Raw genomic sequence first — 16,376 nt, forward strand, 5'->3', positions numbered from 1 at the left:
AGTAAGTTAATTACCAATAAATTTACCGCCGGAAAGAATCTGAAGGTATAAATCTCACCGGTAATCAATTACCGTCGAATTTTTTTGTCTGACGGTAATTACTGTCGGATTCTGCGACGAATTACCTGCTCAAAAAATTATTTGGTTATCGGCAGATTTTTTCAACAATAACGTTGGCGCCACAATATCCTATTTTTCGCACTATTACCGTCGGATTATGCCCTCGGTAAATCCGATGGTAATGTCATTTTTTTAAAAAAATATTGTGACGCAATTTTTTTTTTTATTTTTTCTTTTTAATTTTAATTTTTTATTTAAATTTATTATAATTCTACAGATAAAAAATATAAAATAGTTTATAATGGTACTCTTCAAGTTTTTAATGACTTAAAATCTTCAATAATTGAGTCAGAACTAAACTTTTCATCAATTTCTTTCTCAATGTAAATAACCAAACTATCCGCAAGAAAGTCGTCATCCATCTTGTTTCTTAACCTTGTCTTTATTATTTTCATTGCTGAAAATGATCGCTCTGTAGTAGCTGTAGAAACTGGAAGAGTTAATATCAGACGAATCAATCTATCAATCAAGTAATACACTTTTGACTTTTTTGTTTCTGCTAAACATCTACACAGTTCATGAATAGTTGACAAATTTTTCATTTCTGGATGCTGACGAACATCAAGAATAAAATGCTGAAGCTGAAAAGGCAAATTAATCTTCTCTTGTTCAGTAAAGTCTTCGGGATAGTAGCTATCAACAAGAGTAGAAATCTTAGCAATGTCAAAATTTTTGTAAGCATCCTTAGGCATGAGAGTAGAGCTCAGACTTAGTAGATCCATTGCTTGATCATTAAATCTGCTATTTAACTCTTGTAATTGCTTATCAATTGTGACTAAAAATATCTCCACTCTAAAATAATGCTCAACTATAATATGATCTTTTTGGTGACGCGAGCGTCCTTGGCTCCTTGCCTTGCAACATAAGAAGCAGTTAAATCAGGAAAAAGAATATCATGTTGCTCACAAAATGATTTCACATTTTTTAATAATTCCTCCCATCTGTCATCTCTCATGCTTTGGATAAGTGTTTTTGTAGAATGAACTAGTTGCACAGCATTAACTATGTCTTGAGACTGCTTTTGTAAAGCTTGACAAAGAATATCAGTTATTCCCATCATATCTTTCATCAAATGCAAGATCAATACAAACTCAAATGAGGTCAGGGTATTGTAAGCACTATCTGCATCACCACGCTGAGAATAAGTTGATCCATCAACAATAATCTTTTGTAAAACAGTCAACGTTGCACCATACATATTTATCAAACTGCAAACAGAAGAGAAATGAGAACTCCATCAAGTATCACCTGCTCGTTTCAAAGTACCAATTTGATTTGCCCCTTTACCAGTTTCAAGTTCATCAATCTCTAATAAATGGACAATTTCATCTGTCTTGGCAGCATGTAACTCATCATGTCGCTTACTAGAAGAACAAATGATATTGACGATGAAAGTCAATTTTGAAAAAAACTGATGCACAGGAATAACTTTCTTCGTGATTCATTATAGTAGAAGAACTATCTACAAGTGTTGATATTGTAGAAGTTATATGTTCCCCTTCTTGAATATTAGCCTTCCTCTTAAAAAATGCATCAATTCTTTTATTTTTCATCATTATTTTGTATAAAAATTTGAATATATATTCTGTAAAATATGTAAAAAAAAAGTTAGAAGGATAAATATTAAAATTTATAATATTTATTGAATTTTTTTTATAAATTTATCAAAATACAATAATATCAATACTTATTAAATATTATAATATTTTTATCATATAAAAAATTAAATTAAATAAATAAAAAATACTTAATTTTTTGAGAAGCAAAGCAAAGCAGTAGCGTGCGTGTTTCACTGTTTTGAGAAGAGAAGCAAAGTAGCGTGTTTCACGCCTTTGAGAAGAGAAGCCAAGGCATTAGCATAGCGTGTGTTTTGAGAAGCAAAGGTTATCTTTTGTGTTTTTATAGTTATTTTTTTATTTGATTTGATTATTAGATGATTTTTGTTATTCTTATTTTTTTTGTTAGATAATTTTTTTGATTTGATTTGATTTTATCTTTCAATTTTAATGTGTTGTGAAGTTAACAAAGGCCCACTCACTAAGCAAAGGTTATCTTTTGTGTTTTTATAGTTATTTTTTTATTTGATTTGATTATTAGATATCTTTTATTTTATTAGATGATCTTCTTTTATTTGATTTGATTATTAGATGATTTTTGTTATTCTTATTTTTTTTTGTTAGATAATTTTTTTGATTTGATTTGATTTTATCTTTTAATTTTAATGTATTGTGAAGTTAACAAAGGCCCACTCACTAAAAATTATTATACAATAAATGTATGAGATGGGAATTGAACTTGGATACTTCAAGTTATAATAAAGCATTTAAACCAATTGAACTATTTTTTATTTTTGATGAAATACTACTAATTTTTTTATAAAAAGTTTGGGGGGCCATGGCCCCCCTTGTCTGAATGAAGCTCCGCCACTGCAATTATGTAATATTAAATATCAAATGTTCAAATAAATTAAAATTCAAATAAATCAAATATAATGAAACAATAAAACAAAGCCATAATCACTAAAGATTCTGGTAGTCGTCGTTATCGTCATTCCCGTGGTCCTGCTAAGGCAGCGGAGAAGGCGATGATGTCTGTGTCCCACCAGTAGCACTACTGCCACCAGTAGCGCTGCTGCCACTAACGTGCATCTAGGCCTGATACATCGCCATCCGCTGCTCCATCTGTTGAAGCTACTCTAGTTTCTCCTTTCACTCTAGCCTGAGCTTATTCGTGTTCGTCACGCATGTGAGGATCTTCTGATACCTCTCCCGAGTCTCGTTCAGCTCCTGAGCCTGTTCATGAAGGCTCTGGGTGAGCTCCTGCACCTGCAGCCTCAAATCAATGCGTTCCTCGGGATCGACGACTCGACTGGTGATAGAGGTGGACCATGGCCTCATCGTGGAGGTGCAGAGGCTGTTGGCGAAGAACAACCCCAACCCATATACGCGGTTCTTGTATGACGCTGAGGCAGTCTCATGCCAAACCGCATTAGGATCGACGACTGAAGTAGCAGAACCACTAACGTCCTCCCCACTTTGCTAAGATTACTGAGTTGCGGCTTCTAGTCTCTGCATGTAAGACTCCTGTGTAACACATGTTATTATGATTAGGACGACAGTTGTACAGTTAATTGAAAATTTTATATCACAAGATCAGATGTTTATTCACATAATGATCCGTAGACCGCTGATAAGCAAATATCTCTTTGTTCTCCTTCAAAGTGTGGTGTAATTGAAGTTCTCCGCCAATGTCGCCTAGCAATCCAACAACTTCGACTACATATGTTGCATTGAAACAATATGTTAGGATGCCTACTAATGATATATCAAAGAATAAAACTAAGTTAATAACAAAATTAGAGAAGCTACATACCAGTCTGGCCTTAGTCTCCATGAAGGTCGTTGAGTCGTCGGTATACTTGGACAACCTATCCGATGTCCTGTTAGCTCTGTTTGTGAGATGCCGATGCCTGAAACACTTATCGGTCTCCCAGTGAACGTACATAGCCTTCTTGATTTCCGGGCGGAGCCAGGAAGTGAGGTGGCCGCACCTCTCACGTACTTTCTCCAACATCTATTACAGCCGCCTACCTATTTGATGGTTGTATATCTTCCTGATGAAGGAACCATACTCCTTGTCCCATATAAAGTTCACCCGTATAAAGAAACTTTAAAATTAGTTAATCAAAATATATAGTATGAAACAAAATAGAAGATTAAACTAGCTAATAAGGTTTGACTACATTAAGATTTTTACCGCTCACTTCTAAAACCATTACTCTCTGGTCTCAGAGGGGATCTTCTTGTAGCTCGAACATGGATGGTTGTACATCAGCTTGATGACGATGGTCATCTCCTGATTACATACGTTGTTGTTTGGTGTAAACCTCTCAATAATTCACAAACAAACCAATATGGAAATATAAATTAAAACTTCAGAAGCAAATAACCATAATATATAGAGATTTTTTTAGAAATTTCAGCAGAGTTTCATCTATAACTGAAATCCGCCACAAACTCTATTCATCAACAATTAACTTAAACAACACCAATTGTCAACAATCAATGAACAACAGTCAATAATCAAGAAGCAACATCCATAAATCTACTAAATCCACTAAACTATAATCAATAATCAAGAATCAATAATTAGGATATATCAAACACTTTTAGCAATTCAAACCTACAATCCTAAATTCACTAAAACTAGAATCAATAATAAAAAATCACTAATCACGATATATCAAACACTTTCAGCAGTTCAAACCTACAACCCTAAATCCACTAAAACTAGAATCGATAATCAAGAATCACTAATCATGCATTATCAATATATTATCCGTCAAAATCAAATAAAATAAAAGAGGTAAATACACATTCCAAATTCACAAATATTTAGCAATATATATTACTACATATATAGTTTTGTTCATATGCAAATACAAACTCTTCCATAAGTTATTTAAAATGATCTCATATATTTTTTAATTTACTGTCATTTTCACTCTTAAAACATATTGAAAATATAATATAATTAATTGCACTGACTATGCAAAAAATTAAAAACTATTAGAATGATAGAGAATTAATTATTTAATTACACAGATAAAATTAGTTTAACAAAAAATTGTCCTATATAAAAGTAAGTTTAACCAAATTCACAAACATTTAGCAATATGCTTATTTGAATAGAATAACTTGAACTATGTGAAATATATGTATTCAAACTTGAACATCACCAATTTACTAAATTCAATTCTAATTCAAAACCAACAGTACAACAACAAAAATATTATATCATTACAGTATTAGAACTCATAAAAGTTTATTTTTATGATGAATTCTTTCTCAAACCAAAGAGCAACATTCCAACCATCATAAACACATCAAAATACATCAATTAAGCTTGCATTCAAGCCTTGGAAGCTCACGATTCAACATTAGTGTAAGAACCGAAATTTTTCTGTAAAACCATTTTAATAAAAATAATAATTTTAAGTGCCCAAGATAGATTCAAAATTTAGAAGTTTTAATTTGAATATAAAAAGGTGAAATTTGATTTCAATGAATTTTTCTAAGTTGGAAAATGTATCTTTTGTGAAAATTTTTTGTAAAAATGCGTATTGGTGCTTAAACTGGCAGTACTGGCTTTAGTTTGTCCAGTACCACGTATTTTGAAAAAATAAGATTTTGAAAATTGATTTGTTGTTTTGAAAGGATAAAAATAATTTAGAATTAAAAACCGGACACTAATCTTAAAGGTTTTGGCCCAAAGTGGGCAAAACGGACCAAAAATGCTAACGGGTTGGACCGGGCCCAAATTGGGCCCAATACCCAACATATATAAGTGAGTTAAATGAGCAACTCAGCTCTTTTTTACCCTCCAAAGAGAGAGAGGCGCGGTTTGAGAGAAGAGAGGAGAAGAGGTGATGTTACTATTCATCATCACCTTCCGAGAGCCATAACGTGAGTTACGGAACTCCGATTGACGAGCCATTTGTGGCCACGCGAAGCTCTCACCGAGCTCTTCGTTTCTATCTAAGAAAATTTGGTAAGAACTCAAAACTCATATCCTAGTTTCCTTCCCTAACTTTATGCATTTTTGGGGTTTGGTTTTTGAGTAAGTTTGTGGTTTTGGTTGTTTAGATGATCTCTAATAGCAGGTAATTGTTGGATTTTACTCCTAATCTCGTTGAATAAGGTAAGTCTCTTTAAACTCTTGTGGTTTGATATTTTGGTTAGCCATAGTGTTGATTCTTGGTATGTTATGTGTATAGCTTGGTAGTTGGTGAGTTGTGGAAGTGGTGTTGGTGTTTGAGGCTTGTTGATCTTGCTGGAATCAAGCCTTGGGTGTTTGTGCATATTGGGAATCGGCCAAGGTACGGTTTCGATTTTCTTTATGCAATATGTAATGTTTTTGGACACTTAGGCTAGTTGACCCTAAGATAGGATTGAATGATATTGGCGTATGAATAATTATATGTGAATTGATGTAATTGTTGGTTGTATTGGATTATTATGGTTGATGATGATTGTTGGGAATTATTGGTGTTGATGAGTATTGATGGTGATTAGTTATATTGATGAATAATGAGTATTATGAGAATTTAAGGCAATGTAAAATGTTTGTGATGGTTTGGAATAAAGGATATTGATGATTGTGATGTGTGATGATATATGTTGATGATACTTTTGGATTTTGAATTTTGTGGTTGATGTTGTGTTAAGGTTGGTGGATTATTGATGGTGTGTAAGGTTGGTGTTGGGTGACTTTTATGATAATAATGGGTGGTAAGTGATGGATCTGTGTATGAGAAATTATTGAGGTGTAATGTTATTGTGTAATATTTGGGAGCTTAATGATTTGATGGATGAATTGGATATGGAAATGATGAAAATGTGAGTTTTAGATTGTGGAATGAATTGGAGGATATGTGAATATGATATAGGTACATTGGGATTGTTTTGAATATGTAATAAGTAATTTTGGATTGAGAGTTGTGGCAATATTGAGTTTTAGTGTTTTTGGTAAAAATTGATTTTTGATGAACTTTGATGGATCATAACTTGAGCCTTAGTTTTCAAGATTTGTTGGAATTTGTTTTAAATTAAAGTTCATTGAAAAATCTTTAAGTGGATATAAAGTTTGTAGGAAATGGACTTTTGTAGAGGAAGTTATGATCATTCAAAGTTTGGTGTTGAAATCTGAATTCTGTGAATGCTGCAGAATTTGTGATTTCTGGTTTGTGTATGCATGCACACCCCTGTGAGTTTTTGAACCTGTGCGCACGCACAGCCTTGTGCGCACTTACACACAGGGAAAGGCTTGCTGTTGAGAGCGCTAGCACGACCTGTGCGCACACACACCCAACGAAGATTTGCAACCTGTGCGCACGCACACGTTGGAAGGTGCACTCTGTTGAAGGCGTTCAAATGCCTCGTGCGGATGAACAGAGTTGAAAATTTTACTACCTGTGTGTACGCACACCTCTATGCGTACGACACATTTGAAAATTTTTCTGGGCGTGTGCACGCACACCCTTGTGTGTACGCACATGCCCTGTTTTTCAACTAAAACCTTGTTTTTAACTTTTTTACCTTCCTAGCAAGCTTGCAAAACTTCCGTAACACTTGTTTAAAACTTATTTGCCAGTTTTAGGTCCTTGAATTCAAGGGGGAAAATAATAAAGTGATAAAAGGGTATTTTTTGTTATGAGCTTAGAGCCGGTGACCAGGTTTGTAAGATATGTGTAATTTCTAGTTGAACTGGTGAATGTGAAATTACAAATATACGGTTGAAGAGATTTCTGAGAAATGGAATTGCTTATGATGAACTTGAGAAATATGAATGTTTAAGGATGTTAATGGAAATGATGATGGTTATGATGAGTTGAGGACTCAAAAAGGAATGATGATTTTGTTGAAGGTGGAAAGTGTGCCAAGCACTATATGCTTGAAATGTTGAGAATTGATAATTGAAAGTGATTTGAGATGAGAAATTGTGATGACTGGTGATGCTTTGAGGTAGATGGACTTGTTGGATGTGGATAGTGTGCCAGGGATTATATCCTTGGAATGATAGTGTTCCAGGCACTATATCCTTGGAGTGATTTATGATGAAATAGATGTTGTTGTTGTTTTCCTTCTGTGTTGCAAGAGTGTGCCATGCACTGTAACACCCTAACTACCAAAGCTCGCACTTCCGGCTGCGCGACTCTGATAGTTCGGACATTACGACGACACTTATATTAATTAATACTAAAATATGAGCCTGTTTAAAACTTTAAACCGCAATACCACTCCCAAAGATACTTTCGTTCGATAACGTACATCCATAAATACCATACAACTTACAAAAACTCATAAAGAGTACATCCATATATATACATAAATGTATATAAATAATATTACAAACATAATACAATACAATTCCTATCCCTCTTACAGATTATATCAAGATAAAGGCGAGGGTGCAGTAAACCATGCAGTAAACCATAACTAAAACAATATAGAGCATCACAACAACAATTAATAAGCTCTTCGTAACTTCTGCGCCCATATCCTGAAAGGGGAAAAATGTAGGGGGGTGAGAACATCATCCTCGAAAGGGTTCTCAGTAGAGGGTTTTTGGGAATTACTGTAATAGGATACATGAAGATAACCGCACCAGTGATTCATAACCATCTTATGCCTCCTTTCAAAAACAACGGTTTACAATGAAAGTAAAGTCGGAAATCTTTTCGGAAAGAAGAACGGTTCAATTCTCAAAAACTCAAAAGCCTTTCAAAACGGTTTATCTATGCGGAACCAAAATAGCTTTTCATAATTTTATTCCAAACCAGAAACACAAAAGTGAAATCAACCATCAGTTCACCTCATTCCAACCACGGCCCTAGGCCCAAACAATCCAACCAGCAACCAATCACCACAGTCCAACAGAGTCCCAGTAGCAAATACAAATAGAAGGAAGCAAGCACAAACAAACAGTTATTGCAAGTAGAACAATTAGCAATTAGTCACATAGGCAAACCAAGTATAATATACACACCCAAACAATGTCACATAAATGCATATGATGCATGCCTGTCCCTAGTGGCTGATGATATCATCTGTCGGTTACCAAGCCAACCCGACGTGTCCGGTAGCTAACCCGGACACAGTCTCTCTGTTGCGCTTTATTATCATTAGAGGGTATCTGCGCCCTGTCGCCATTAGAGGGTATCTGCGCCCTGTCGCCATTAGAGGGTATCAGTGCCCTGTCACCCTTACAACCAGAGAGAAAACACAAGCATACTCGCATACAACATTCATCTCAACCATCCGTCTTAAATTCACAATTCATTCGATTGCATACATGCATTTATACTCAACCATGGATCACCATCCATCTCAGCCATCCGGCTCACGGTTCAATCCAGAACCAGCCAATTTATCAATAAATAAATCAACTTCAAACATTACATTTCACAAGCCACACAACAATTCAGCCAAGCTAACATCCATAATCGTTCGAGTCAATCAAATAATACATAAGGCAGATACAATCACTAATTACACCATGTCTCACATCAGTATCCATATGTAATAATTCCAATAATAAACTGTAGTTTTTGGAATGCGCCCCTACCTCAAAACGCAAATCCATAACCCAAATGCCTCATCAAGTCCTTTCTGTCTCAAACCGAACTGGCGGCAACCAAAACCTCAGCTCCAAGCCACTTTCGCAACAGTCTCAACAACTCTAATCGCAATATACAACAACCGAAACTCAATCTTATAGCAATTAACGCCACAAACCTCAGCGTATGATAACAGAACGATAACTAAAGGGCTTTCAAATCGAAACGCTTACCGAACTAAAGAAAGAGCGGCTGAACCGAAATAGCAGTGGTCTCTGAACCGGTTCGGTGGTGGCTCCGGCAGCCACCTCCAGCGGCTGCGGCGACCCGACTCTGGCAACGGTGACTGAAACCAACATGCCGCAACAATAAAACTCCAGAATCTCATAAGAAACGAAAATCAAATTCGAAACCCTTACCGGCATACTTTTTCCGGTGACGGCAGCAGGGTCTCAAGCGACAGAAATGGCCAGAAGCTCCGGCGGCGGTCCTGGAAGTCACAGAACCATCCCCGGCGGTCAGAATCACAGAGATGCAGCTCCCTTCTCCGGCAGCGACACCGGCGGCGGCCTGAACCCCTTGACATCATCAGAACAGCCGGAGATGACCAGAGACACGATGAACACCGCGACAGCCACAGTAGCAGCGGCGTCGCAGCAGCGGACCCCTCTTCACAGCGACCCAGCGGTGGCGGTTCTGGAGGAACGGCGACGGCAGCTTAGCAACGGCGATGACAGCAGCGTCGCCTTCCCCTCGCGCGAGCACGCGCGCTCCCTCTTTCTCGTGTCGGGCTCCTGCATCCCATCCCTCACGCCCGCAGTCCTGGGTTCAGCGCGGTTCAAAGGCGATCGACGGCGAGGTGCGGCGGTCAAACAGCGCCTCCTTCCTCTCCTGTTCTCGATCCGAACAGCGGTGACAAGGAGGATTCGACGGTGGCAGCCTCCAGACACGGCGCCTTCCTCTCTTCACACGTCCCCCTCTCTTGGTTCTCCATCATCGGCGACAAGGAAAACTGACGACGACGTCGGCACAGTCACGCGGAACGGCAGGGTGTGGGTCAACGGCGGACGCGATTCCATCTCTCTCTATCCGCGAGTCCCCTCTCTGTTTCCCCTCTTCTCTTCTTTGAACCCCTCCTTTTGCTTCGTTTGTTTCTTCCTTTCTTTTCCTTTTTGCCTCTGCGTGTGGGTGTCTAGGGTAGAGGGCCAGCAGCTACTGCTGCTGAGTGTGAGTGAAGGAAACCGGGTCGGTTAGCGGGTCACTGGGTTAGGGTTTCATTTTCAAAAATTAGGGTTAGGGGCATTTTAGTAATTTCACTTAAAAATAGGGATATAAGTCGCACGTGATATCAAAACAATTCTCGAGCCTACTCAGAAGGATACAAGATTTAAAAAGGAGAGTCAAATGTCAAGGATAGTACTCAAAGATTTGAGAGAATGTATCCAATTCCAAATAAACAAGGACACTCGAGCAATGAAGTTTGATAGACTCAATTCAATTGACAACTTCAAGATAACCCTTGGATCAAGGAAATTCAATAGGATCAATAGGAAGAATCAGCACATTAATTTGAACCAAATTCAAATTGGGTCGAAGAAGTATGAGGTTTACAGAAGAGAATATTTCAAACCCAAGACAAGGCTCACAGAACTCAAGAGCATAATTAAAATACTTTCGAATACATTGCTCTTAAAAGAATCGAAAACTTGCAGAAAAACTACTTCGCAGTCTGAAAGAGAAGTTAAGTAACAACATCTGTCAAAAGAGTAACAAAAGCATAAATGTGGCTTTGCTTTTAATACGCTTTCATGTTGAAGTAGATCATGTAGAGTTTTAAAAACAAAATGCACACAAGTTTGGCTAAGAGCTAAAATATTTCCTCAAATATTTTAGAAAGATAATTAGGTGCACAACTTAACCAAAGGTAATTCATAAAACTCGGAAGAGAAATCAAATGCTTGTTCAAAAATTCCCAAAACCCATATTCAAACAAGCGTGTATAACATTTATAGCGAGGACAAAAGAGGAGGTTAAACTCTCTTTAGAAAAGAAATAAATTCCGAGGTAAAATTTTTTTTTTGCTTACAATCTGGTAAGGAGACAAATGGTGCGTTACAAACAAACAGGTTTCCATTAAACAAGGAAACCTTTCAAAACCTCATTTAAAATAGCGCATGTCAACTCTAAAACAATTTTGTCAAAAATTGAACAATGGTTTCAATTATAACCAAGCAACTGAAAAATAAGTTCAATTTAGAACTTATTCAAAGAGAATTCAATCTGCTTTATAAAATTCAAAACAAGTCTCCAAAAGTATACTTGAAATCACCATCTCGCAATAATATTCAAGAAAATTAGGATGTACTTGAAAAGGAGTCAAGCCATACAAGAAAAGATCTCAAATCAAAGTAGTTTAAACAAGATCCACTAGGCATGAGACATCAAATAAGCTTTTAATTGATCCTAAAGAATACAAAAGTCATAGAAAAGACAACTCAATCATTAGTAATCTCTCAAGGATAAGTCTTTGACTAAAAACTCTGGTAGAGACAATGAGAGGATAAATGATGCACTATTTTGAAATGAATCAAACTTACTCATATAAGAATGAGATTCACAAAAGAGGACAAACCAAGATCAATGGCAATATTCACAAGATGTAAAAGATCAGTTAAAAACAAAGTCAAGCATGACATTTATGGAGATGGAAGGCTTAAGGAAGACTTTCGTCCGTTCGTAAGAAGAAAGCCATGAGTCCAACATTTTCAAAAGAACAACAATGACATAAACCATATAGCATGCTAAATCAAACTCAATTCAAAATAAGTCAAGTAGAGCTTATCAAACGAAACTCAACCGAGACAAAAGTGGTAAATCCTTTCTTTTCAAAATTTTGAAAAATATTCCAAATACATAATCAATTGAAGATGTGCATTGTCGATAGAGGAATAGAGTTGAAAAATCAAACTACTTTCCAAAGGATTAGAAAACAAGGACTTCAAGTTAGGATAATAAAGAACAGGTCAACTCGAACAGAATTCAAGACACACAACTGAATAGCCTCGAGAAATAGTTTCTAACGTTCCCAAAACCCGCAATTCGCTTTACTCAAAACTCGTATTTCATCTATGATAACCCATCAGTGCTTTCATATACATAATTCACCAGTATTAAGCCGGCCAAACTTAATCTCAGGAATTATGCAATGCAAGACTAACAGCGTTAAATCAATAGACCGTCATGTGCATAAAGCTCTAATCCTCGTCATTCAACAAGACCTAATACATGACAAACTCTCAGAGTATGCAATTGAAGCATAGTCAGTCTATTCCTCAGGCTCTACAGGAAGAACTGCTCTGATACCATAATGTAACACCCTAACTACCAAAGCTCGAACTTTCGGCTGCGTGACTCTGATAGTTCGGACATTACGACAACACTTATATTAATTAATACTAAATATGAGCCTGTTTAAAACTTTAAACCGCAATACCGCTCCCAAAGATACTTTTGTTCGATAACGTACATCCATAAATACCATACAACTTACAAAAACTCATAAAGAGTACATCCATATATATACATAAATATATATAAGTAATATTACAAACATAATACAATACAATTCCTATCCCTCTTACAGATTATATCAAGATAAAGGCGAGGGTGCAGTAAACCATAACTAAAACAATACAGAGCATCACAACAACAATTAAATAAGCTCTTCGTAACTTCTGCGCCCATATCCTGAAAAGAAAAAAATGTAGGGGGGTGAGAACATCATCCTCGAAAGGGTTCTCAGTAGAGGGTTTTTGGGAATTACTGTAATAGGATACATGAAGATAACCGCACCAGTGATTCATAACCGTCTTATGTCTCCTTTCAAAAACAATGGTTTACAATGAAAGTAAAGTCAGAAATCTTTTCGGAAAGAAGAACGGTTCAATTCTCAAAAACTCAAAAGCCTTTCAAAACGGTTTATCTATGCGGAACCAAAATAGCTTTTCATAATTTTATTCCAAACCAGAAACACAAAAGTGAAATCAACCATCGGTTCACCTCATTCCAACCACGGCCCTAGGCCCAAACAATCCAACCAGCAACCAATCACCATAGTCCAACAGAGTCCCAGTAGCAAACACAAATAGAAGGATGCAAGCACAAACAAACAGTTATTGCAAGTAGAATAATTAGCAATTAGTCACATAGGCAAACCAAGTATAATATACACACCCAAATAATGTCACATAAATGCATATGATGCATGCCTGTCCCTAGTGGCTGATGATATCATCTGTCGGTTACCAAGCCAACCCGACGTGTCCGGTAGCTAACCCGGACACAGTCTCTCTGTTGCGCTTTATTATCATTAGAGGGTATCTGCGCCCTGTCGCCATTAGAGGGTATCTGCGCCCTGTCGCCATTAGAGGGTATCTGCGCCCTGTCGCCATTAGAGGGTATCGGTGCCCTGTCACCCTTACAACCAGAGAGAAAACACAAGCATACTCGCATACAACATTCATCTCAACCATCCGTCTTAAATTCACAATTCATTCGATTGCATACATGCATTTATACTCAACCATGGATTACCATCCATCTCAGCCATCCGGCTCACGGTTCAATCCAGAACCAGCCAATTTATCAATAAATACAGCCCTTCGGCTTAAGTTTCAGCCAAGCCAACATCCATAATCGTTCGAGTCAATCAAATAATACATAAGGCAGATACAATCACTAATTACACCATGTCTCACATCAGTATCCATATGTAATAATTCCAATAATAAACTGTAGTTTTCAGAAAGCGCTCCTACCTCAAAACGCAAATCCATAACCCAAATGCCTCATCAAGTCCTTTCTGTCTCAAACCGAACTGGCGGCAACCAAAACCTCAGCTCCAAGCCACTTTCGCAAGAGTCTCAACAACTCTAATCGCAACATACAACAACCGAAACTCAATCTTATAGCAATTAATGCCACAAACCTCAGCGTATGATAACAGAACGGTAACTAAAGGGCTTTCAAATCGAAACGCTTACCGAACTAAAGAAAGAGCGGCTGAACCGAAACAGCAGTGGTCTCTGAACCGGTTCGGCGGTGGCCCCGGCAGCCACCTCCAGCGGCTGCGGCGACCTGACTCCGGCAACAGTGACTGAAACCAACATGCCGCAACAATAAAACTCCAGAATCTCATAAGAAACGAAAATCAAATTCGAAACCCTTACCGGCATACTTTTTCCGGCGACGGCAGTAGGGTCTCAAGCGACAGAAATGGCCAGAAGCTCCGGCGGCGGTCCCGGAAGTCACAGAACCATCCCCGGCGGTCAGAATCACAGAGATGCAGCTCCCTTCTCCGGCAGCGACACCGGTGGCGGCCTGAATCCGTTGACATCATCAGAACAGCCGGTGATGACCAGGGACGCGATGAACACCGAGACAGCCACAGTAGCAGTGGCGTCACAGCAGCGGACCCCTCTTCACAGCGACCCAGCGGTGGCGGTTCTGGAGGAACGGCGACGGCAGCTCAGCAACAGCGATGACAGCAGCGTCGCCTTCCCCTCGCGCGAGCACGCGCGCTCCCTCTTTCTCGTGTCGGGCTCCTGCATCACATCCCTCAGGCCCGCAGTCCTGGGTTCGGCGCGGTTCGAAGGCGATCGACGGCGAGGTGCGACGGTCAAACAACGCTTCCTTCCTCTCCTGTTCTCGATCCGAACGTCGGTGACAAGGAGGATTCGACGGTGGCAGCCTCCAGACACGGCGCCTTCCTCTCTTCACACGTCCCCCTCTCTTGGTTCTCCATCATCAGCGACAAGGAAAACTAACGGCGACGTCGGCACAGTCACGCGGAACGGCAGGGTGTGGGTCAACGGCGGACGCGATTCCATCTCTCTCTATCCGCGAGTCCCCTCTCTGTTTCCCCTCTTCTCTTCTTTGAACCCCTCCTTTTGCTTCGTTTGTTTCTTCCTTTCTTTTCCTTTTTGCCTCTGCGTGTGGGTGTCTAGGGTAGAGGGGCAGCAGCTGCTGCTGCTGAGTGTGAGTGAAGGAAACCGGGTCGGTTAGCGGGTCACTGGGTTAGGGTTTCATTTTCAAAAATTAGGGTTAGGGGCATTTTAGTAATTTCACTTAAAAATAGGGATAATATAGTAATTAGAAATAAATTCTAATCCAATAATAATAATATATAAAATACTATTTGTTCATCAACTCTACAATTATTTTCAATAAAATGCCCAAATCAAATAATAAGAAATAATATACTTAATTTCTTCATTTTCTAAAATAGCAGTATTAATATTTAAAATATGACTTATCCAATCCAAATCATATAAAATACTTATTATTTTATAACTATCAACTTTATAATTCAAATATAGAAAATAATCCAATAATTATAAAATTGGATAATAATCATAGCTTATCTCAAATCAAATAAATCAAAACTTGCCTTAATTATCTTTAATAAAATAATTTCTGAAATTAAGGCTATAAATAACCATATGATTTTGAGACTTGATCATAATAAGACTTTTCAAAAGTTCTGGGTCTTACATGCACCATATCCTCGGAATGAGCATGCAAGTGTGCCAGGCACTATATCCTCGGAACGATAGTGTGCCAGACACTATATCCTCGGAACAAAAGCATGCTAGGTGCTATATCCTCGGACGTGGCAGAAAGCTGACATCCGAAAGGATGTGTCGGGTTGGCATTCATAGACCAACAAGTGATATCACGAGCCAATAGGACAGGCATTCATCATGTGCATCTACTATGTGTTTTGTTTGCTTTGCCTAATTGTGTATCTTTCCTAAATGAATAATATGCTTATTTGCTAGATGTTTTACTTGCTGTACATGTATATTACTTGTGATTTACTTGCTTGTATTACTTATGATTTTTTGGTGTTGTGGAGGTAGGTAGGCAGTGGTGATGGGATCGCACGGAGGTTAGGTTGGTGAAGGCTATGGGATACAGTGGTGTGTTTAGCATTAGTTAGAATTCTCCTAAGTTTAGATAGCCCGGTTTATGTTTAAAGTTCTTTATTTATTTAAATTATTCTAAGTTTGAATATCCGTATTTGATGTGAAGTTCTAGGATTGCCTTTGGTGTCCCGGAGTCTTACATCTTACTTATT

At 37.9% G+C, this 16,376-nt stretch overlaps 1 protein-coding gene, 2 long non-coding RNA genes and 1 pseudogene across 4 annotated transcripts; 1 reads left to right on the forward strand and 3 right to left on the reverse strand.

The window, feature by feature from the left end:
* LOC107606517 lies at window positions 372–2,671 on the reverse strand (annotated as a pseudogene).
* LOC110265901 lies at window positions 2,556–10,473 on the forward strand. The gene is made up of 3 exons (XM_021109446.1): window positions 2,556–3,131; window positions 9,709–10,288; window positions 10,435–10,473. Exons 1-3 carry the CDS (start codon window positions 2,962–2,964, stop codon window positions 10,471–10,473), a joined length of 789 nt encoding a protein of 262 aa, XP_020965105.1. The 5' UTR covers window positions 2,556–2,961.
* On the reverse strand, window positions 8,120–9,692 carry LOC110270993. Of its 2 annotated transcripts, none has more exons than XR_002360892.1 (3): window positions 9,658–9,692; window positions 9,247–9,360; window positions 8,120–8,181 (listed from the first exon to the last, which is right to left on the reverse strand). It is a non-coding gene; the product is annotated as an uncharacterized LOC110270993 (long non-coding RNA). The 2 variants fall into 2 exon arrangements; XR_002360895.1 differs by lacking the exon at window positions 9,658–9,692 and adding an exon at window positions 9,472–9,578.
* On the reverse strand, window positions 12,931–14,371 carry LOC110269896. Its single transcript, XR_002358733.1, has 3 exons — window positions 14,281–14,371; window positions 14,056–14,169; window positions 12,931–12,985 (listed from the first exon to the last, which is right to left on the reverse strand). It is a non-coding gene; the product is annotated as an uncharacterized LOC110269896 (long non-coding RNA).

Source organism: Arachis ipaensis, chromosome B01, assembly GCF_000816755.2.
Source record: "Arachis ipaensis cultivar K30076 chromosome B01, Araip1.1, whole genome shotgun sequence".
NCBI lineage: Eukaryota > Viridiplantae > Streptophyta > Magnoliopsida > Fabales > Fabaceae > Arachis > Arachis ipaensis.

Bases quoted from the DNA above. Each gene is read 5' to 3' on its own strand.
- LOC110265901 (XM_021109446.1), top strand. From the start codon at position 2,962: ATGCGTTCCTCGGGATCGACGACTCGACTGGTGATAGAGGTGGACCAT. The intron at 3,132-9,708 runs AGAACCACTAAC...GACAGAAATGGC, and splicing joins GGATCGACGACTGAAGTAGC to CAGAAGCTCCGGCGGCGGTC. The intron at 10,289-10,434 runs GTGTGGGTCAAC...GTGGGTGTCTAG, and splicing joins CAGTCACGCGGAACGGCAGG to GGTAGAGGGCCAGCAGCTAC.